Source organism: Oncorhynchus mykiss, chromosome 7 (assembly GCF_057628025.1).
Source record: "Oncorhynchus mykiss isolate SJ-2025 chromosome 7, ASM5762802v1, whole genome shotgun sequence".
NCBI lineage: Eukaryota > Metazoa > Chordata > Actinopteri > Salmoniformes > Salmonidae > Oncorhynchus > Oncorhynchus mykiss.
This window is the reverse complement of record NC_143028.1, coordinates 58,017,551-58,041,951: the sequence shown is the minus strand read 5'-3', so window position 1 is coordinate 58,041,951 and position 24,401 is coordinate 58,017,551. Positions and strand designations below refer to the sequence as shown.

At 42.5% G+C, this 24,401-nt stretch overlaps 1 protein-coding gene across 1 annotated transcript; it reads left to right on the top strand.

The window, feature by feature from the left end:
• The first annotated feature begins 6,616 nt into the window (after window positions 1-6,616).
• Window positions 6,617-9,503, top strand: LOC110528210 (single-strand selective monofunctional uracil DNA glycosylase). The gene is made up of 3 exons (XM_021610067.3): window positions 6,617-6,781; window positions 6,991-7,291; window positions 7,601-9,503. Exons 1-3 carry the CDS (start codon window positions 6,717-6,719, stop codon window positions 8,126-8,128), a joined length of 894 nt encoding a protein of 297 aa, XP_021465742.3. The 5' UTR covers window positions 6,617-6,716; the 3' UTR covers window positions 8,129-9,503.
• Window positions 9,504-24,401: the final 14,898 nt, after the last annotated feature.

Genomic DNA, 24,401 nt, shown 5'->3' with positions numbered 1-24,401 from the left:
GTGCACACGCACTCACGCACGAAAATATTCACTCCCAAAGTAATCACACACATGCCGAGGGTACTCGCAGCCCGGTGCGGGCAGCGGAGACACTTGAAGATGAAACAGAGGCTCGATGGTGCAGGAGTTGAGTGGTGTGGCAGACAGGGTAATCCAGGAGAACAGCCTAATCATCATCAGATAGAGCATGTGGTTCACATCCTGTACTCACAGCACCAGGCACCATGCAGGATCTGCATTAGTTTAGTCTGCCTGGCCTGGAAATCACATCAGACCTCACTGATGCTCTTATTGTATATGTATTAATTTAGCTGTTGCTCTTATCTATTGTCAGTGCACATAAAATGATAGTATAATAGCATATAATGGCTTAATGCATATGATAGCTTAGGTAGAAAGGGAAATACTTTTGAGAAAAGCTATGAAATCACTCTTGAAAGCTCAAGGGAAAACCTAGTTCCTGTTACCCAAGTCTTGACTTTAAAAGACATACACAGGGGGAAATCAACAATAGAGCATTATAGTACTTCAATCAGATTACACATTACCACATCCCAGTAACATATACACCTGCTTTTCAAAACTGTAGATTACAATACAGTGAGTAAAAGTATTGGTTTACCACTTCTGACCATAAGACAATCGATATTGGAAAACAGATTTGACTGGGGTGCAGAGAGAGGAAAAGTTGTCTGGGGTAATGTGTGTGTCTGTGTGGAGGTTGGAGTCATGGCATGGTAACGAGGAGGCAGAATGGATGATGACCCTCACCGCCCTGATCCAGCCTCTAGCCATAGAGAATATAGAGCTCAGTGTTGGCGTGTGGTTGAGCACCATTTTGCACTTGCTAGATGCCTTGGAATGAGTCATACCTGTATGTGTGTGTGTATATGTGTGTATATATTCTACGAATGTGTGGTTGCTTTGGGTCATTGTACATTTCGGTGTACACCAATCCCAGCCGGACCCAGGGAGCCCTGCTAAAGCCATTGGCTGTGTTCTGATGGATGGAGAGGCTCCTGTAGATGTCTGCCTGTACCTCCCTAATATGTTTACAGGCTGTGACCGAGGATCAGGTGGCGGGGGGGGGGGGGGGGGGGGGGGGCATCGAGTTCACGAGAAAGAGAGAGAGAGACAGAGCGTCAGAGAGAATATTATGTGAGAACATGACATCTTCTATGCCACTTGCATGCATTGCAATAACATTATACCACTTAACAATCAGCCCTTGTAGGTAATAATGAGATATCAGCAGGCCACTAGAGGGCACTCTGTGATTCATTTTCTAAGGAGGGTCCAGTATACTATCCTCTTCTCTCTGTTTCCTAAAAATGTCTGTAATGTTTGTTTTTACAGCAGCTATTAGTAATCAAGAACTGACTAAATACCACTCTTATTATTGCTACTAATGATAATGAAACAATATGATATTATTATTAATAGTATCAATATTGTTGTTAATGCCAATATTGTCAACAGTGATAACAATGATAATTCGATATTTTATTTTATGATGAGCATTTAATTTTTGTCAAGTAGTGTATTCTAATTTACAAATCCATGGTAACACTGTTTATGTCTAAATATTAGGACACTTCACAAACAGACCTGCAGCCATGACCTCAACTGTTTGACCCCAACTGTTCCCCGTTGAGGGGTCAACGGGGAACTCATTTGACCCCACTGTTTCCAAGTCACTCTTGGATAAGATCCTATCAAGACCTCTAGAATGGTTAAAAACTCTGACAGAGACCGTTACTCCATTATACTACACTACCGTTCAAAAGTTTGGTCTCATTTAGAAATGTCCTTGCTTTTGAAAGAAAAGCACATTTTTTGTCCAGTAAAAAAACATAAAATTGATCAGAAATACAGTGTAGACATTGTTACTGTTGTAAATGACTATTGTAGCTGGAAATGGCTGATTATTTTAATGGAATATCTACATAGGTGTACAGAGGCCCATTATCAGCAAACATCACTCCTGTGTTCCAATGGCAACTGAGCAAGAGAACAAGTACATTAGAGTGTAGTTTGAGAAACAGACGCCTCACAAGTCCTCTACTGGCAGCTTCATTAAATAGTACCCTTAAAACACCAGTCTCAACATCAACAGTGAACAGGCGACTCCGGTATGCTGGCCTTCTAGGAAGAGCTGCAAAGAAAAAGCCATATCTCAGACTGGCCAATAAAAATAAAAGATTAAGATGGGCAAAAGAACACAGGCACTGGACAGAGGAACTCTGCCTAGAAGGCCAGCATCCCGGAGTCACCTCTTCAATGTTGATGTTGAGACTGGTGTTTTGCTGGTACTATTTAATGAAGCTGCCACTAACCTTGACCATCAAATACCAGAAACCAAGACACGTCACGATCTGTGTTTACAGTACCTGACTATGCTTGTACTTCATGGAAATTGAGAATATACATAAACCAGGTTTGTGGCACCAGGTTACACAAAACCATGCATGCACCCACACACAGTCACCCAGCGCACACACACGCCCTGATCATGATGTGGGAAATTACAGGGGGATGTGTAAATACCATCCATCAAGTGAGTTCATCTATCAGATATGCAAACACACTTACAATACACACTCACACATGCACATACAGAGTGTGTACAAAGGCAGGCAGGACAGGTAGAGTGAACAACACACAGCTCAAACACACGTTGTGTCTAACACCATTGTGAGGCATTGCACAAAGACAAATGCATGCAGAATGCACACAGACATGCAGGCAAATTAATTTCGCAAACAGGAACAAGTTCCACACACACTCCCTCAAACCTCACTCATCTTCAACAAGAAGACGCCAACACACTCATAGAGATACATGCACACAGGAGTGAAATGTTTAGAGGTCGACCGATTAATCGGAATGGCCGATTGATTAGGGCCATTTCAAGTTTTCATAACAATCGGATATCGGAAATTTTGGACACCAATTTTTTTTTTTTTTTTTTTTTTTTTTTACAGCTATATTTAATTTTTATTTAACTAGGCAAGTTAGTTAAGAACACATTCTTATTTTCAATTACAGCCTAGGAACGGTGGGTTAACTGCCTTTTTCAGGGGCAGAACAGCAGATTTTTACCTTGTCAGCTCAGGGATTCAATCTTGCAACCTTATGGTTAACTAGTCCAACGCTCTAACCACCTGCCTCACGAGGAGCCCGCCTGTTACGCGAATGCAGTAAGAAGCCAAGGTAAGTTGCTAGCTAGCATTAAACTTAATCAATCATAATAACTACACATGGTTGAGGATATTACTAGTTTATCTAGCTTGTCCTGCGTTGCATATAATCGATGCAGTGCGCATTCGCGAAAAAGGACTCGTTGATCCAACGTGTACCTAACCATAAACACCAATGCCTCTCTTAAAATCAATACACAGAAGTGTATATTTTTTAAACCTGCATATTTAGCTAAAAGAAATTCAGGTTAGCAGGCAATATTAACCAGGTGAAATTGTGTCACTTCTCTTGCGTTCATTACACGCAGAGTCAGGTTATATGCAACAGTTTGGGCCGCCTGGCTCATTGCGAACTAATTTGCCAGAATTTTACGTAATTATGACATAACATTGAAGGTTGTGCAATGTAACAGGAATATTTAGACTGATGGATGCCACCTGTTAGATAAAATACTGAACGGTTCCGCATTTCACTGAAAGAATAAACGTCTTGTTTTCGAGATGATCGTTTCCGGATTTGACCATATTAATGACCCAAGGCTCGTATTTCTGTGTGTTATTATGTTATAACTAAGTCTATGATTTGATAGAGCAGTCTGACTGAGCGATGGTAGGCACCAGCAGGCTCATAAGCATTCATTCAAACAGCACTTTCGTGCGTTTTGCCAGCAGCTCTGCTGTTTATGACTTCAAGCCTATCAACTCCCGAGATTAGGCTGGTGTAACGATGTGATGTGAAATGGATAGCTAGTTAGCGGGGTGCGCGCTAATAGCGTTTCAAACATCACTCGCTCTGAGACTTGGAGTAGTTGTTCCCCTTGCTCTGCATGGGTAACGCTGCTTCGAGGGTGGCTGTTGTCGTTGCGTTCCTGGTTCGAGCCCAGGTAGGAGCGAGGAGAGGTACGGAAGCTATACTGTTACACTGACAATACTAAAGTGCCTATAAGAACATCCAATAGTCAAAGGTATCTGAAATACAAATGGTATAGAGAGAAATAGTCCTATAATTCCTATAATAACTACAACCTAAAACGTCTTACCTGGGAATATTGAAGACTCATGTTAAAAGGAACCACCAGCTTTCATATGTTCTCATGTTCTGAGCAAGGAACTTAAACGTTAGGTTTCTTACATGGCACATATTGCACTTTTACTTTCTTCTCCAACACTTTGTTTTTGCATTATTTAAACCAAATTGAACATGTTTCATTATTTATTTGAGGCTAAATTGATTTTTATTTATGTATTATATTAAGTTAAAATAAGTGTTCATTCAGTATTGTTGTAATTGTCATTATTATAAATACATTTTACAAATCGGCCGATTAATCGGTATCAGATTTTTTTGTCCTCCAATAATCGGTATCAGTATCGGTGTTGAAAAATCATAATCGGTCGACCTCTAGAAATGATCCATGGTGAAATGTATGAAGCGTTTGTATTTTATATCCTTTGTTAAAGCCACATTTCCATACAATATAAAGAATAAGCAAAAATAGCGGTCCCCCACCCAGAAGAATAATAAAAACCAAGGAGATAGGAACCCTCCCTTTTCATGGCAAAACAAGCAGAAACCCTTCCACTGTCAATAATATATTTTCCCCCTGTATGATAATTAGATCCTGTTCAATCCCCCCTCTCCCCATCTGTGTGGCACATCCTCCTCTTTCTCTCTCTCTCTTTTCCTCACTTGCGCCTTCTTTTTCTCTATCCCCTACTCATCGCTCACTGTCACCTATATGCTCCCAGCCGTCCAACCTATAACCTCACTCAGGTTCAGCTGCAGTTCAGGCGTGGGAGGGGTGTGTGAGTGTGTTGTTGCGGACTGTAGGCTCTCTGCCTGCGCTGCAGATACAGGGCTGCTGCTGCCATGGCAACAGCACTAGACTGGCTGCACAGAGGAGCTGGAGTCCTGGTCTCAAATGTAACACTCCTGTCATCTCTCCCACTCAAGCCTTACCACATTCTCTCCCTCCCTCTCTCCAACTCTCTCTTTCTATTTGTAAATTTCCCCAATTTCCTACTCTTCCTCCAGGTGTATCTCTTTCTCTCTTTCATATTATCTTCAGCATTCCTTCTCCAGTTTGTTGAGCTCTGCAGTGAAGGGAGAACCATGACAAATATACACGCACAAGGAAACTCTATGGTAAATCATCAATACGGAAAATAAATACATCACCCTTGAACATATGCCATTAGTGTTAAGTGTTTGTTGTTCTTTAATTACGGTTCAATTATTGTTCAATAACTGTGGACCAATGACATGAATAAAGGTGCTAATAAAGTGCTGTAGAAACATTTATCAAATTTCATCTTGGATTGCCACGGATAGCCAAGAAGGCCTATGAAATGGTAAGCAGATGTTGTAGACAAATATTGAATAAAGTGGGAGGTCAGCTTGTGAAATATAGCCGTGCTACGAACCTTTGAAGGAAGCTTTTAATGCAAACAGTAATTACATAAATGTCGCTAATTAAAAATCAACTGTAGCAGCGTGTTAAATCTTTGACCTGAAGTCTCAGAGGACAGGAGATAACACTGGCACACGTCAGTGATAACCAATTACCCATTAGTAACATCGAAGATCGGTGGCAGTGTTCGTCTGATATGAGGGTCAAAGCTTTGCTAATTCTACTTTCTCCATGTTCGATGTCATGCAAAGGGCAAGGAGAGAGGGAGACGATGGGAAGGCTCTAAGTAAACCGACTGACTACCTTATACACTATAGCCACTTGTGTGTATGTAATGTTACCCATTTAAATGTGTGTGCGAGTGCGTGCAGGGTTGAGTAGGTTACTTTCTAAATGTAATCTGTTACAGTTACTAGTTACCTTTCCAAAATTGTAATCAGTAATGTAACTTTAAGATTACCCAAACTCTGTAACAGAATTACTTTCGGTTACTTTTGTATTACGTTTCCCTTAAGAGGCTTTAGAAGAAGACATAAATTATCCATCAAATGCATTTGGTGTGTCATCATAGTAGTCTCTGACTTGTGGTCAGGCTCGCTCAGGTGGAAGAAACTTAAACGTGCACCTTTTTTCAATGTTGAATTGAATGCCATTGAGAAAACAGAAAGGTGTCATAAGGTGTCACAAAACATCCTTTCTGAATTTAAAAGTAATCCAATAAGTAATTATTTTGTTTTTCTGTATCTGTAATCTTATTACAATATTTTTGCTGGTAAAGTAACTGATTACAGGTTTTTAGTAATCACATTTCATGTAACTGATTACATGTAGACTAATCAGTTACTCCCCAACCCTGTGCAAGTGCATGATATGTGTTTATTTTTGTCAAATCCCTCGCGGTGCAGATCATAGGAGACTCTTATCACAGAGACGGAAAGGGGGGAGGGGGAATACATTTATGCACGATGGCGCACGATGGCGCACGCGCGCAGCCGGTTTGTGTTCAGTAAAACATAAGCTATCACCTTCGTTGGTTGGTAGCACTGCGCTACTGTATAATAAAGAAGGGTAGGTCGCCTATCGGCGTGGAACTACTATTCCCAGAATGCAATTGCTGGTCTTTCTTTCCGGAAAACATCCGCTCAGGATGGACACACATGAACTCAAAAGGTACAGTGCAACTACAGCGACGAAATGTGCTGTTTTAAGGACATTAATGCAGCCGTTCTGTTATAAGGGGACATGTGCATTATATTATGCCTACTTTAAAATAACTCTGTGGCTAAGCAATTTAATATCCGCTGACGTTGATGGCTAACTGGATTAGCATTCCTATTGATAATCAAAGTACCGGGATTGTTTTATTTATCTGTCCGCAGGGTTGGAGAGGGAGATGCGGAGAAACACGAACCGAATGAGAACAACGTTTGTTCGCTTATTCTGGGTCCGGGGTTGATGTTGGATGGTTCCACGGTAGCCTCTCGTTTTCTGCACGTAGAGTTGGAGCTGAACGTTCACCTTCGCCGGCTCTCGTTCAGTGAGCCCGTGCACTACATCTACAACCCGCTGGAGTATGCCTGGGAACCGCACCGCTGCTTCGTTGAGACTTACTGTCGTGGCGGACAGAGTATTCTCTTCCTGGGGATGAACCCGGGACCCTTCGGCATGGCTCAGACCGGGGTAAGGATGTGCAGGCAGGCCAAAGAGAGAGCCCAACAACTCTCACTTGATAGCTACATTGTTAAATTAGCCTACTTCCATTCAGGGCAAAAGGTAAATAGTAGCCTCCTAGAACTTTTGGTTGATAGAGGACAATATAAACATTTATTACCACTTTCTCATATTCACCATTGCAGAATGGAAATGTCTGGAATAAGGCATACACATAAATAAGTCAATATTGCCCACTCTGTTTAAATCTGATCAAAGTCAGGGTAGAATAGAGTTGTATTATTATCCACCTAATCATCATTCCTCCTCTGCTCTCAGGTACCCTTTGGTGAGGTAAACTATGTCCGTGATTGGCTGAAAATCACTGGGGAGGTTGGACATCCCCCTTCGGAGCACCCAAAGCGACTAATCAAAGGCCTGGCCTGCATTCAGAGCGAAGTGAGTGGCTCCCGTTTCTGGGGCTTCTTCCGCAAGCTGTGTGGTGAGCCAGATGTGTTCTTCCGCCATTTTTTTGTACATAACCTGTGCCCACTTATGTTCATGGGTACCACCGGCAAGAACTTAACACCCCCCGAGCTAGTCATTGGGGAACGTGAGGCCCTCCTGGCTCTTTGTGACATGGCACTGTGCCAGGCTGTGGCTGCCCTTGGCATCACCATGGTGATTGGGGTTGGCAGAGTGGCAGAGCAGCGAGCGCGGCGAGCCCTCACTGCGGCGGGCATGGAGGTACGGGTGGAGGGCATCATGCACCCATCCCCCAGGAACCCGTTGGCCAATAAGGGCTGGGAGGCAGTAGCTAAGGCCAAGCTGGAGGAACTGGGTGTCCTATCGCTCCTGACCATGTGACCTCTAGCTAATCAGCCTCCATGAGCGAATACTGTATTTGCTGTATGCTGGCCTGGGTGTATAAGTTGCCTGCTGGCACAGATCTAGGGTCAGCTTACCCTTCCCAAATCCTAACCTTCATCTTTAGGGGGAAGAACACATCACCCAGGCCCTCTCACACAGCAGTCCCTGTTGAGCAGCAGTTCCCCTCCAGAGCTCTCATGTTTATAGGCCATGCGGAGAAATAGTGCATCACAATGACTCTCCTCAGATGCTGTTATATCCATTACAGAAAATATACATTATGTCTATATGTACTTTACTGTGGTGTGTACTGCCTCACAGCATGTCGACAGGTACTCATCTCTGACCTTTGTGAGGACATTCTGTAGCATATTACCTGGAAATAGTTCCAGAGACTGTAATGAAGAAATTAAACGTTTTTAAAATGATATCATTTACAACAATTTATAAGATTAAAGATTTTCAGGATTACAGTAGATACTGTATACAGGTTTAGGAGGAGCTTGCCTTAGGTCTTTTAACAGCTCTGTTGCTATCAGACTCTGGTGATGTAACTGACCAGTTAGTCTGGAATAGGTTTTAGTTTGTTCTTCAGAGTTATTTCTACTGTTAAATGACAATGTTGTAATTTGTTAACAAGAAAAATAAGTCATGTTGCAGTAGTTTATTTTATTTTCTTCTCTGTCTCGACAGTGGTTTGCAAATTTGGAGTGAATGTGGGCTAGTTTTTTGTCCCATTGTAACAACATTGCTAAAGCAATGTTTCTCATTTGGTCAATTTAGTACATGTTCAAGCCAACCATTGTTGCTTGGCTGATGCTTTATGCATGGACATGCCCTGTCCTTACCTGTTACTTCTTAGCAGGTCTTAACGTGTTGACATCTTATCATTACTACTAAGAAATTCTGACCTTCAAGGTCCTAAACCCACATTACTGCATAGCTAGGTATAAAGCCATCTCTATAATGTTTGTACTGGGACGAAGCCCCAATAGGTCATGCATAATTAGAAGAAGCCCTTGACATACATGGCACTCAAATGGTCTTGCACCGTGTTGTTATACCACTCAGCTCTGCAGGAGGTTAAGCTTGTAATGGAAAAGGGACTAAAGTGTTCCCCTTGCAGGTTTCTCTCCGATGATGCTTCCTCCCTTACACAACATTCTGTACACCTCAGGCAAAATTCCACAGGTCAGGTGATCAAGCTTTCTGTGTGCCACTCTCCATGTGTGAACCTAAATCAGGTGGTACCTTAATAAGAATGATCGCTTTAGAAATGCATAGAATTAATCTTATGCTATTGCCTTGTAATGCACTTTGGTGTGTACCTGATGTTAGTGTTTAAAAAAATAAACTCATTAAACAAAATAAATGTCCTCTCACTGTCAACTGTGTTTATTTTAGCAAACTTAACATGTGTAAATATTTGTATGAACATAAGATTCAACAACTGAGACAAACTGAACAAGTTCCACAGACATGTGACTAAAATAAATGGAATAATGTGTCACTGAACAAAGGGGGGTCAAAATCAAAAGTAATCTGGTATGGCCACCAGCTGCATTAAGTACTGCAGTGCATCTCCTCCTCATGGACTGCACCAGATTTGCAAGTTCTAGCTGTGAGATGTTACCCCACTCTTCCACCAAGGCACCTGCAAGTTACCAGACATTTCTGGGGGGAATGGCCCTAGCCCTCACCCTCAGATCCAACAGGTCCCAGATGTGCTCAATGGGATTGAGATCTGGGCTCTTCACTGGCCATGGCAGAACACTGACATTGCTGTCTTGCAGGAAATCACACACAGAACGAGCAGTATGGCTGGTGGCATTGTCATGCTGGTGAGTCATGTCAGGATGAGTCTGCAGGAAGGGTACCACATGAGGGAGGAGGATGTCTTCCCTGTAATGCCTACAATGACAAGTTCAGCCTGATGATGCTGTAACACACTGCCCCAGACCATGACGGACCCTCCACCTCCCAAACGATCCCGCTCCAGAGTACAGGCTTCGATGTAATGCTAATTTCTTCGATGTTAAATGTGAATCCGATCATCACCCCTGGTGAGACAAAACCGTGACTCGTCAGTGAAGAGCACTTTTTGCCAGTCCTGTCTGGTCCAGCGACAGTGAGTTTGTGCCCATAGGCGACGTTGTTGCCGGTGATGTCAGGTGAGGACCTGCCTTACAACAGGCCTACAAGCCCTCAGTCCAGCATCTCTCAGCCTATTGCAGACAGTCTGAGCACTGATGGATGGATTGTGCGTTCTTGGTGTAACTCGGGCAGTTGTTGTTGCCATCCTGCATCTTTCTTTTGGTGTTTTTCAGAGTCAATAGAACGGCCTCTTTAGTGTCCTAAGTTTTCATAACTGTGACCTTAATTGCCTACAGTCTGTAAACTGTTAGTGTCTTAACGACCGTTCCACAGGTGCATGTAAATTAATTGTTTATGGTTCATTGGACAAGCATGGGAAACCGTGTTTAAACCCTTTACAATGAAGATCTGTGAAGTTATTTGGATTTTTACGAATTATCTTTGAAAGACAGGGTCCTGAAAAAGGGACTTTTAATTTTTTGCTGAGGTGAAATATTGAATTGCCACGACTTTGCTCTGGCATTATTAGAATGTTTTTGTACATTAACTCATTTCCACTATGTTGCATTTCTTTTGTATTGCGTAAGGCAAGGAATGGACTATATACTTCATTCTCATTATTATACTAAATCAGCCAGTTATTTGTATTATACGCTATGGTTTAGTGGAACGTTACACAGGAGTGCTATATAACATGTCAATACAATGCTGTATCTTGAGTAATTACTGTGTTCATTGCATAAGCAGCTCTGTGGAAAGTACTTCCATGAATTCTCTCTGTTCCTCTTTTAACTCTGATCACAATGGCTCCCAGTCATCAGGAGCTAGCAGGTAGAGAGGGCTGCTGCAGTACGGTGGTTTGATGTTGTTTGTCTTGATCCTGGATAATGCATAAATCATACAGTCACCAGCTACGAGCCTCACCATTACAGGGTGCAGGTGTGTGTCTGAGAGAGAGAGAAGAGGGGCCGCCATCTTAAATGGGTTTGTCTGGGGGGAGCTTGATGAGGCAGGACGTGGTGTCTGTATAATGGCCATTTGCTCTCTCTCACACAAAAACTCTCTGACTTCAGAGCACCTGCACACTCAAAATAAAATCAAATTTTCACATGGTTAGCAGATGTTAATGCTAGTGTAGCGAAATGCTTGTGTTTCTGGTTCCGACATTGTCGTAATATCTAACAAGTAATCTAACAATTCCCCAACAACTACCTAATAAACTCAAATCTAAAAGGGGTGAATGAGAATATGTACATATAAATATATGGATGAGCGATGGCCGAGCAGCATAGGCACACCCACAAGCAAAATCACACGTATTCAAATGCACACACACTATGCTCCCTTGCGTTCTTTATCTCTCTCATGCATGCAAACACACACACAGAATGGCGCTCCACCGCAGGGCTGAGAGCATAGCCGCAGTTCCCTAATGACTCCCATCCCTCTCTGTTCTGTGCCGCATTATTAATTAGCTCAATGAGCCTTGCCAATAGGACCCGCTCTGTGGATTAGAGTCCTGCGGTAAAACACGCACACTCCTCTGAAAGTACCCTCCTGTGTACTGTCATGGGCCCTGGATGTGGGTCTAGGTGAAATTCAGCTGCTGTCCTGTCTCTCTGCCACAAACCCAAGCTGTGCTGCGATGAGCAAACTTCCTGGCATGATGGAGGCTGACAATAGAGGGGTTTGTTTTTGTGTCACGGTGTTCCATCCACCCATTTTGACACACAAATGCTGCTCATAGGTAAGACGAACATATTATGTACAGTGTATTCAGCATATAGTAAATGGGGTAAGACAATAACCCCTCAAGATAGTCCAGTTTGATGCTTCAATCGATTCTGATGTTCCTCAGGTGCATAATTTTCAATTTTGAGACTGATCCTTTCAATGTGTGTTTGACTTGGTATTTGTGTCTTGCTTGTTGCTTGTCAAACATGACAGTCCACTTGACTGATGATGAGTGGGTGTTTGTATGTGCATTTCAGCATCTTACGCCAAGGAACAATGGCGCAGGACATACTTCTTGGCAGCCTGACCTCCCGGTGACCCCACATCCATGCGTGAGGAAAGGACAGGGGAGCTAACGTTAGCCGGCGTGGGCCTGTCAGAGCCATCGATTCTGTGATGAATGGAGGTGGCGGTTATTAAACCAGAATTAGAGCGAGGGTGGGAGGAGGGGGAGGCAAGGAGGAGGGGGAGAGGTGATAAATTAAGGGGCGAAATGTTCTGCAAGAGAGGATAGAGGAGGTGGGGGGGATGTTGAGGGAGGTGGATGGCACAACATCAGCATCATCCCTCTTTATTATCCTCCAGGGCCGCCCGTCATACGGAGAGAGCGAGGGCACGAGAGGGGCACACCTAACTGATAACCTCCACACTGTCCACACACACTGGAGGAAAGGGGGTTGGGGGAGTGTAGGCAGGGGTACACATTACTGATACCCCCCTTATGGAACCTTAAATTCTGCCCCCCTCTGCTTGGGCTGTTTCCTCCCCATTCCCATCACTCCGTTTGGCCTTCAGTGTTGAGATGACTGGGGTTTCTATTGGAATATTAACATTTTTAAATGTGCAGTTTTATCCAGCCTCATGTTTTTGGAAAATCTAGAAAATATAAATAGATGATTAAAAAACGTCCTGCTTATAAGAAAAGGTTACTGTGAAATTAATTGGATAGATTCTCGTAAGATGAATGTTCTCATTAAAAAATAATTTAATGAAAATTTGAATGTATAAGTTTAATTTTCCTAAGTGTTTTGCGTATCATAAGAATTGTTGTTTTAAAGTCTTGTGTGACTCCCATTTTTCTTGAACTCTTCTTTTTTTCTGTGGCTGCAAAGCCCATCAATCATGGCGGGCTCTCGAGAGTGGGACGGTGCTCACGCGGTACACACAGATAAGTCATACAGGCGCAGGATATTAGACGGATCAGCAGGGGGGAAAGAACAGTGAGGGTTCACCATGCGGTTACGACACGGACGTACATGCACACGGTCATATGGGGGATTGATTTTTCTAGGCAAATCCATTTACCATCGGCCATTGCTGTTTTCAGTGTGTTTCGAGAAAATACGAGACGAGACAGATAAATTGTCACATTTCTGCACCATGCACTGTACTAATCACTTCCCTTCTCCTCTCTCTACCCCCTCCATCACCCCCTCTGCTCTTTTTTATTAGTGGTTTATTTATCAATGTTTTAGTTACTGTCACTGCTAATTTCTGCCCGGGTTTGTCTTCATTACACCTCTGGAGTCGTTAGGAGAGAGCGTGCTGCTGGGTTATGTAGAGGCACCACACTGCTTCTCACTCACTTACTATGGTAATTCTCTGGCTTGGTAATGGCCTACCTCCCTCTACAAATTTAAACCACCCCCCACATTTTATCAGCTACAAGTTATTTGTTTTCCAGTCTAACCCAGTTTGTCTCCTTCAGTAAATGTGGATTTTGTTGATGTTAAGGTTGGGTTGGCCTGAAAAACTAGTTCCCTCACCACTGGACCTAAACTGTCCTCAACTGTCCACATAGAGGCCAAGAGACTATTGGCTAATGCTGGTAGATCTGCTGATGCATAAGTTGTGTCATCATCATGAGCAGGTGAAGGTTCAGTGGAGTCTTACCCAGAGGCTTATAGAGAAAGGGATGCTTCAGTTCTCAACCATTCTCCAGTCATTACTGAGAGGAATAGAATGTCTTGAATAAATTAAACGCTGAGCCGCCTCTGTGTGTGTGCGTGTGTGCTTGTGTGTGTGTGTGTGTGTAGTGTACGTGTGTGTGTGTGTGTGTGTGTAGTGTACGTGTGTGTGTGTGTGTGTGTGTAGTGTACGTGTACGTGTGTGTGTGTGTGTGTGTGTGTGTGTGTGTGTGTGTGTGTGTGTGTGTGTGTGTGTGTGTGTGTGTGTGTGTGTGTGTGTACGTGTGTGTGTGTGTGTGTGTGTGTGTGTGTGTGTGTGTGTGTGTGTGTGTGTGTGTGTGTGTAGTGTACGTGTGTGTGTGTGTGTGTGTAGTGTACGTGTGTGTAAGGCAGCAAGTTGAAACATTTGATAGTATGGCCATTGTATGCAAAGGAAAATGCTCCACATTATCAAGGTGTATAATTGCAGTACTTTTAGAAAAAAGGGTTCCAAAAGGGTGGCTGTCCCTATAGGAGAACCCTTTATGGTTCCAGGTACAACTCTTATGGGTTCCATGCAGAACCCTCTGTGGAAAAGGTTCTACATGGAACCCAAAATAGTTCTTCCTGGAACCAAAAGGGTTCTACCGGCAACCAAAAAGGGTTCTTCAAAGTGTGGGGACAGCCAAAGAACCCTTTTAGGTTCTAGATAGCACCTATTCTTCTAAGAGTGTATACTTGAAGATATACTGTATATTGGGAAAAAGCAGCCTTGGTAAAAGCACACCAGCAGAGAAGAGTTTATTGACTAAATGTTAAGCTGGCATTATCAAAAGAAGGCAGACTTATTTATGGGGCGGGGGAAGAGGGAGAAGCTCAGTGAGTTATGTGTGAACAAGCCTTAGGACCGTATACAGCAGACAGATATCCTGCTGCCTTGTCTCAAGTCTCTATGGGTTGAGAGCAATGTGCATTGTGGTGCGGCCAGTACTCTTTGTGGTATTTCAGAGGCTGTGGTACTGGCTGTGGTAAGCAACGATGACAGATTCTGTTCTCTGAGTTTACAGATGGTATTCCTGAAGTAGTCTGTTCCCCTTTTATTTCAGCTTAAAATTATTCATTTGTTCTGAGCAATGAGCTGTCTAGCTGCCCTGTTCAGGTGATACTTGTGATTGGGTTGATGGATGAGAAATGGCGGTGGCACGTAGATGGCAGAGGGCGAACCAATCCCTCACTTAATTAGAAATGCTGTGATTCCACTGTGAGTGCAGCTTTTAAAAACATATTCAGATCTGAATATGAGACCTGCCTCCGCCTAATGTGACAACCTTCATATGTGTGTTGCCAGATGTTGAGGATGCTGTGAAAAATGTACATTTTAATTCATATGAATAACTTTAAAGGCATATTCATGACTCTGGAAAATACTGTATGTCGAATCAACCTAGGGTCCACCACTACATCCTTCTCATATACCTTAAGATCTGAAAATACTTTCTGGATAGACGTAAGCAATATGGAGGTAAATTGAATAGAATAGTACTTTGTTAGTCCATCCATTACTACAATCCATTACTAAAGAAATGTGTCTCTTGATCTGCTCCTATTCTCCTTCGACAACACATATCAGCTGCAGTGGGGTTCCCCTGGAGGGTGGATGGTTAATGCGTTTCTCAAGGGCACAATGACAGTGGATGGTAGCTATCATCTGAAGCCAGTAGCGCTCTGGTTTCCAGTTCAGTTCCCACCTTTATCATCCGGCCCAAGATTTGAACCAGCAAACTTTCAGCTACTGGTCTGCCTCTCAGTGTTCTGGGCTTAACATCCTACCAATACCAATTAAAACCTTTCAGATCAGACAGGGACAATAAAGAAGTGTAATGGCCGGTAGGGGCTATAGGTCTTTCTATTTTTTTCTCTCTTACCGATCCATCTAAGAGCTCAACTAGGTCAACAAACAAAAAGCAATTAAGTGGGGCAGCAGCCTCCTTCAGGGAGTTGGTAATTAGAGAGCGGTGGGGACAGCTTCATTCTAAATAGGTACTAAAAGCCCCATCCATCATCTCCACTGTGAAGGCTCCCTCTCAGGTCATGTGATGAGAGAGAGAGAGAGAGAGAGAGAGAGAGAGAGAGAGAGAGAGAGAGAGAGAGAGAGAGAGAGAGAGAGAGAGAGAGAGAGAGAGAGAGAGAGAGAGAGAGAGAGAGAGAGAGAGAGAGAGAGAGAGAGAGAGAGAGAGAGAGAGAGAGAGAGAGAGAGAGAGAGAGAGAGAGAGAGAGAGAGAGAGAGAGAGAGAGAGAGAGAGAGAGAGAGAGAGAGAGAGAGAGAGAGAGAGAGAGAGAGAGAGAGAGAGAGAGAGAGAGAGAGAGAGAGAGAGAGAGAGAGAGAAAATGCATGTGTTTCTGTTCAGCGATTTAAATTGTGCTGCCACATTTGCATTGCAGAAAGGGGCAAACATATCACATTCCCTTGTGATTGGTTGGATGCAAGGCGATGAGGTTGAGGATTCAAAGTTTATGAACTGGGCACTACCATTGTGAACTGAAAGTGGGGAAGGTTAAACACAAAGGACACAGCATCCTTGACCTGTGCTGTTCCCCCCACCTCCAACTGCCTGCCCCTTCTCTTCCTCCATATGGTTGGGAACCTGTTAATATGGCAATCTCGCCAAGGGCAGCACAAATTATATTTGGGGAGACTTTAACTGGTAAAGAAGAGAAGAATCAGTGGAGAAAAACAGTGTTAGGAACTGTTCAATCTCTTGGAGGCCATTCATGCATTCATTTGGACATTTCCCTACAATTACGCATTTAATATAGCTTCTAATCAGCATCAACTTATTTGGGATACACTGAGCGAAATATCTTACTTATTTACTAAACGATCAGGCAATGGGTAGAAAAACATTTGACAAATTTACCACTTACCATTATTTGGGCAACAATTTAGAAGCTTAAAACCACTGGAACAGTGGTAAACTTGCCTGGTATTGGATGCAAGTGTATCTTGTCGCTACCAGGAAGATGGTTCGGGAGGCGAAGGAAAATTGAAGGGCCAAAGTTGGAGAATTACCGAACATCTGTCATGACTTCCGCCGAGGTCGGTCCCTCTCCTTGTTCGGGCGGCATTCGGCGGTCGACGTCACCGGTCTTCTAGCCACCGCCGATCCACCTTTCCTTTTCCATTTGTTTTGTCTTGTTTTCCACACACCTGGTTTGCATTACCTCATTACTCATCTTGCATATAACCCTCTGTTTCCCCCCATGTCTGTGTGTGGAATTGTTATATGTAAATGTATGTGTACTCCAGGCTGGTTTGCGCCGGGTTATGTTAATCCGTGTGTGTTTAGTTTTCTGAGTAACGTGTTTTGTTCACCTCAATAAAAGGCTCCGTTTGCTACCCATTTCTGCTCTCCTGCGCCTGACTTCCCTGCAGCCAGTTACACACTCCTTTACAACATCTTTGGTCACCAAGTCTCCAAATCTACAATTAAATGCCACCTCCATTCCAATAGTCTCTTGGGAATGGTCTGTTATGAAACCAAAAATAATAAAAGCATTTGATATTTTCTGAGACACTTGGGATTTTAATTCAAATCGTGTGCTGCATATTTAATAACCGCCCTAAACTCTACACCCCCAGTGGCTCTGTGACGCCCCCTTGACAACTGTGAGTCGAGGAAATGTCTGGTTGCGGCAACCAATCATATCGCTGTCTGTAACCAAGACTTAACAAAGAATTGCACTCGCCAACCAATCCGAGACCCCAGTGCAACCAGGAAGTAACCAAGAACAATGAGAACAGAGCTATAGAATTGGCTGGCACTAGAATAGGGGCCTCTCCATCTCTACCATGAACATTTCATTCAACAGTAAAGTTTTCGATGCTTACGTTATCTTTTTTTAAATCAGAAGTTTTGTTGTCTGCTGTTTTCAATTAGAATATCTAGCACTAGCAGGTAAGATCAGTGCATTAGGCACATTAGTACAGATGTCTAACAATTTAGCTAGCTAGTGAGCTAACTAGCTACAGTACTTGCAGTAGGAGTGTATTTTGACAGATTGTCAAAATAGTCTGTCAGCCCCAATACTTCCACACTAAGCTAAAATCACAAAGTGTGTGATTTAATAGTAGGCCTATGTTTTGTCACACCCAGTTAGCTAATGTTAGATACTAATCCTTAACAAATTTTACTGTGTGATATTGAATAAACATGCACTTTTTTTCCCTAATGTGTTGAGATGTTAAGTAAAGGTTAGGCACTATTCATTTAATGTTCCATCTATACATCCAATCTACACACTGTGATTACATTTTACATCTTATACTCACCATTACAATCTTTTCCCGTTATTTCCATAAAACACATGGAGCAACACATCTTCAAAAAGTTGCCACATGGGAGCCTTGTCCTGAAAGACACCCGTTTCTACAGATGCACCATAGAGAGCATCCTGTCTTGTTACATCCCCACCTGTAAAAGCAGCTGCACCGTCCCCTGGAAGATCACAAAGGACTTCAGCCACGGCCTGTTCTCTCTGCTTCCATCTGGCAGATGGTAAGAGCATCCACCTCCAGGCCATAAGACTGTTGAAAAGCCTAGCTGTCCACCTGCACAACCTGCGGTTCACCTGCACCTTAAGAGACTGACTCTCTGTAACACTGACCCACTAACTCTCTGACTCTCTGTAACAGTATTGCTTCCGTCCCTGTCCTGGCCTCAACCTGGGCTCGAATCAGGGACCCTCTGAACACTTTTGCAACTTGTCACCCACAAAGCATCGTTAACTATCGCTCCACGAAAGCCGCGTCTCTTGCACATGCACGCATGCATGCACACTCACTCACTCACTACCATCACTGCTGCTATTATTTATTACTGTTTATATGTACTGCTCACTTTATCTACATGTTGACATAGCACATTTCATACTACATACTGTTACTGCTAGTTTTACTCCTACTTTTGAGAGATAGCCCAATAATAGACTAAAGGAGCCTAACATTACTCCTTATAGTCCAAGTATCTTGGATGTTCTGTTTAAAGGTGAATTGGCTCTGGAAGCCAAAAGAACCAAACACTCCATCTAAACGTGAATCGATTCTCAGTTGTGGTACGGTTCTAGAAACATAAATCCCTCTACTTTCACATCACATCAAAAGAATTTCACAAATGCAAAATACACACTTACTGAACACTGTTTTAACTGGTTTTAACACAGCTGCAGCCGACAGTATTTTTCAGTGACACATTTATGGCATCCGTCTTCCGTTTACACACAGCTGTTAGCAGACACATATAGCTAATTAGCACAGGTAGTCAGTTGGCTCTTTTCTTCTGTCTTTTTTCTCTAAATACCAGTGGCGATTTTAGCATGTAAATCTTGGTGGGGCAAAAAAAAAAAAAGAAGTGGGATGCATGCCATCAAAGCCACTACACAACACTAAATAATACATGAATTGCACTATAACGGTGACAAGCGGTGCCAACACAAACTGTTAGGTCCTACATAAAGCTGTCCCAATAGCAGAGTCCCAACACCTTACTGCTACACCTGGCTATCAGCAGAGCCTTCTCTGGCAGCGAAACAGTTAATTCAGCCTCATTTACTGCCATTAAAAAACATTGCTGATATGACTGACTTACTTAAACAAACGCGGTTTCTGCTGACAATTGAGATGTACAAACTATGGCATAAGGGGACTACGAGCGGATAAGAGGCAATCCGTAATTTTGATTAAGACATTAATGATCGAGCTAGGATGTACGTAGTCAATATAACTATTTGTTCAGCACTTTTGAAATGTACAGCGACAGAATTTAGAACATGGGCAGTTCTTACAGTGTTCTTCCTGTACACCAAGTAAGAAACGTAGGATAAATAAAGGGGGCATATAAGCAGACAATGGAAGCTCTTACAATATTCAATGATTACATTTCCAAAAACAAGTTATAGGCTACATGTGCACCACCAAGTCAGAACAGTAGGCAAAATTAAGTGGTGAAAATAGACCAAATTATTAGGGTGAGGCACATGGGCTACTAACAGCTTACTACACAACATATACTTACTATTACTTTCTTAGCTACAGTATACATACAGTGCCTTGCGAAAGTATTCGGCCCCCTTGAACTTTGCGACCTTTTGCCATATTTCAGGCTTCAAACATAAAGATGTAAAACTGTATTTTTTTGTGAAGAATCAACAACAAGTGGGACACAATCATGAAGTGGAACGACATTTATTGGATATTTCAAACTTTTTTAACAAATCAAAAACTGAAAAATTGGGCGTGCAAAATTATTCAGCCCCTTTACTTTCAGTGCAGCAAACTCTCTCCAGAAGTTCAGTGAGGATCTCTGAATGATCCAATGTTGACCTAAATGACTAATGATGATAAATACAATCCACCTGTGTGTAATCAAGTCTCCGTATAAATGCACCTGCACTGTGATAGTCTCAGAGGTCCGTTAAAAGCGCAGAGAGCATCATGAAGAACAATGAACACACCAGGCAGGTCCGAGATACTGTTGTGAAGAAGTTTAAAGCCGGATTTGGATACAAAAAGATTTCCCAAGCTTTAAACATCCCAAGGAGCACTGTGCAAGCGATAATATTGAAATGGAAGGAGTATCAGACCACTGCAAATCTACCAAGACCTGGCCGTCCCTCTAAACTTTCAGCTCATACAAGGAGAAGACTGATCAGAGATGCAGCCAAGAGGCCCATGATCACTCTGGATGAACTGCAGAGATCTACAGCTGAGGTGGGAGACTCTGTCCATAGGACAACAATCAGTTGTATATTGCACAAATCTGGCCTTTATGGAAGAGTGGCAAGTAGAAAGCCATTTCTTAAAGATATCCATAAAAAGTGTCGTTTAAAGTTTGCCAGAAGCCACCTGGGAGACACACCAAACATGTGGAAGAAGGTGCTCTGGTCAGATTAAACCAAAATTGAACTTTTTGGCAACAATGCAAAACGTTATGTTTGGCGTAAAAGCAACACAGCTGAACACACCATCCCCACTGTCAAACATGGTGGTGGCAGCATCATGGTTTGGGCCTGCTTTTCTTCAGCAGGGACAGGGAAGATGGTTAAAATTGATGGGAAGATGGATGGAGCCAAATACAGGACCATTCTGGAAGAAAACCTGATGGAGTCTGCAAAAGACCTGAGACTGGGACGGAGATTTGTCTTCCAACAAGACAATGATCCAAAACATAAAGCAAAATCTACAATGGAATGGTTCAAAAATAAACATATCCAGGTGTTAGAATGGCCAAGTCAAAGTCCAGACCTGAATCCAATCGAGAATCTGTGGAAAGAACTGAAAACTGCTGTTCACAAATGCTCTCCATCCAACCTCACTGAGCTCGAGCTGTTTTGCAAGGAGGAATGGGAAAAAATTTCAGTCTCTCGATGTGCAAAACTGATAGAGACATACCCCAAGCGACTTACAGCTGTAATCGCAGCAAAAGGTGGCGCTACAAAGTATTAACTTAAGGGGGCTGAATAATTTTGCACGCCCCATTTTTCAGTTTTTGATTTGTTCAAAAAGTTTGAAATATCCAATAAATGTCGTTCCACTTCATGATTGTGTCCCACTTGTTGTTGATTCTTCACAAAAAAATACAGTTTTATATCTTTATGTTTGAAGCCTGAAATGTGGCAAAAGGTCGCAGAGTTCAAGGGGGCCGAATACTTTCGCAAGGCACTGTATCTCCCTGGCATATTACATTGTTTATGCAGCAGCATACAGTACAATATATTTTTGGACTCACGTTGTTGTGCTGTGCTCACTTGAACAGGAAGGTGGTGCAGCAGTCCTTCGTGGGCAAATTTTGTCATCAAAGTCTGGCATTCTCTGGATTCATGGTGCTTTCAAGACAACTGGGAACTCTAAGTTTTTAAAAAAAGGTTGAATCATGATGACGTCAGTGATCTTCAAGTCGTAGCTCTAGAAAGAGGCCAGAGTTCCCGATTTACAATTCCCGAGTTGGATTAAAGTTCAAACGTATTTTCCCAGTCGTAGCTCATTTTTCCCAAGTTCCCAGTTGTTTTTAACGCACTAAAGTCAGGTTTTGCAGTTCCGAGTTAACAGTTGTTTTGAGCGCGGCACAAATCATGCTTCATTGACAACATGTCCAATGTGGAATGTCAATCATTTTAAACAAGGAAAAGAGACCCTTAATCTTAGACTTGGGACCACACAGCCACTCCACTGAATAGCAGGCTAATGATTGCTTTGCAATGCTTGCAGTTAGCCACTGATTCCTTCCAAACTACTAATTGTTGAATTTGCGATATCCAACTTGTTTTGTAATGTTTATGGCCGATGAGCACCGATACGTTTTATTTATAATTTCACTTAATTATTTATCTTCATATGACAAGGATTAAAAAGGATTTGCCAGTAGATTGTCGACTTGATTCATGATGATGACTGCTAGCTAAGATTTTGAAAGTAAGAAAGCTACTGTAGATATAACGTGATTTGATGTCATTTTATCTTTGGCCAATGACCTTGAGCTTTCTTGGATGGGCACTTCTCATGTAACTCTATGGCAGCACCATAGGGGTTTACATTTTCGAGCTCTACCCTTAGACTTGGTGGTGACGTAGTGTCCCCATGATTGACAGAACACTGCGCCAATCACGGCGCAATGCTCCATATTTTCTGCTGGCTTGCCCCACCACCACAGAAAGCACTTTATTTCTTAAATGTTTTTATTTGCTCTGCCCCACCTGCCCTGAATGACGGGTCGCCACTGGCAAACACATGCTGTAACATGGAGATATGGCCCTGTGGTAAGACTAACACCATAAAGGTGTGTATCAATTTAACCTTTTGTTTTTTGTTTTGTATTTGAAAGATAAGGTCCTTATGCTTACAAAACCGTACTGCAAGCGGTGCGTGTTAATGTTCAGACCGAACTCCGGGGCTCTTAACAACTTCCCTACAGAATACGCCTACGTCCAATGACTCTTACGTGTAATGGAATTGAATTGAGAGTTTATGACCTCCACACCTGTGCCTGGCTGGGTCTCTGTCTGTGACCTCCACACCTGTGCCCGGCTGGGCCTCTGTCCATTCTCCACATCTATGCTTGGCTGTCCTTCAGTCAGCTCCTTGTCCTCTGTTCCTTACGGGCTGGGCATTCTGATTGGAGCCAACAATCAGTCTCTCTCCATTTTAAGGTAATTATACAAAATTGTAATTATTTGTGTTCAATTGTTTGTCCCTCTGTGGTGTTTATGACCTCCACACCTGTCCCCGGCTGATCCTCTATTTTTCAAGCTTATACAGCATCATTTTTCATTGATGTATTAGTCAACAGTATTCTCCCCTTCCTCTTAATTTACTCTGAGCCCAAAACCCCTTAGCTGAATGCTGTAATTACATTCTGATCAGTTAATGTCAGTCTTTGAATGTGCCATTGTATAAACTATTTAATTTTCCTGAGTGTGTGCTGTGCACTGATTAAAAAACAAATTAGAGTATATTTGTCATTCTCACATCTTCCTCCAATTATGTTGTCTTCAATTACTTCCTTGATTTACAATCAAAATAACTTAGCCAACATTACGTTTTCGATGGGATCATGGTATTACATTTATAGATTAAGCCCTTTCTCTAAAACTGGGATAAACAAGATTTAACTCCTGCGGTGTTTAGGCCTACTAAATGTACCCTTCTTCATAGCTCATAGCTCAGTATTTGAAATATTTATTTCATAGTCTTTTTTGCTCATCTTTATCGAGGGTGCCAATCATTTTTACCTGACTGTATGTAGCCTGGGTATGTATGTATACAAGTATAGCACAGGTGAGAGGAGAGCATACGGTTCTTACCGCCTCACTAGAACAACATGGAATACACGTCTCTGCATCCTTTCTAAGGTCATCTTTTGCAGGGAAACTATGTATGTTATATCATGCAATAAATGGGAACCTCACTCAACCAAATATCTATCTACTTTTACTCTGATAAGCCAATTTTATGTGGAAGCGTCATGAACCGCGCCAAGGCCAGCGGTCATCAGTAGTGTTCAACAGCTCTGTTCTCATTGGCCAATTCATGGTAACGTCTTGGTAGCGGTGCCGTCTCTGTTTGGTTGGTGAGGGCAATTCTTCGTAACTTCTTGGTAGGATCAGGGATATGATTGGTTTTCGCTACTAGAAATGTCCTCGACTGACTCTCTAACCGCCAGTACAATATTGTACCGAAAGACCATCAATTTTCTAATATGTAAGAGATGGTACTGTGACTGTGCTGGAGTGATGTGACAGTTGTGTTGAGTTTATAATGGGCCTATGTAGCCTAATAATATGTGACCAGAAAACTTGAGATATTGTAGGCTACAGCTTGGGTCATCTATTTTGAAACCTCCCAAAATAAAAACGTTTGATGGATTTTTGAAAGATTTTTCTTCAAACCGTGTGCAGCCTATTTCATAACTGCCCTAACATCGACAGAATAACGTGTAGGTGAAAAGATGGGCATGTTTCAAGGCGAATGGTCGTATTTGAAACTACTTCTCTAGAACGTCAGC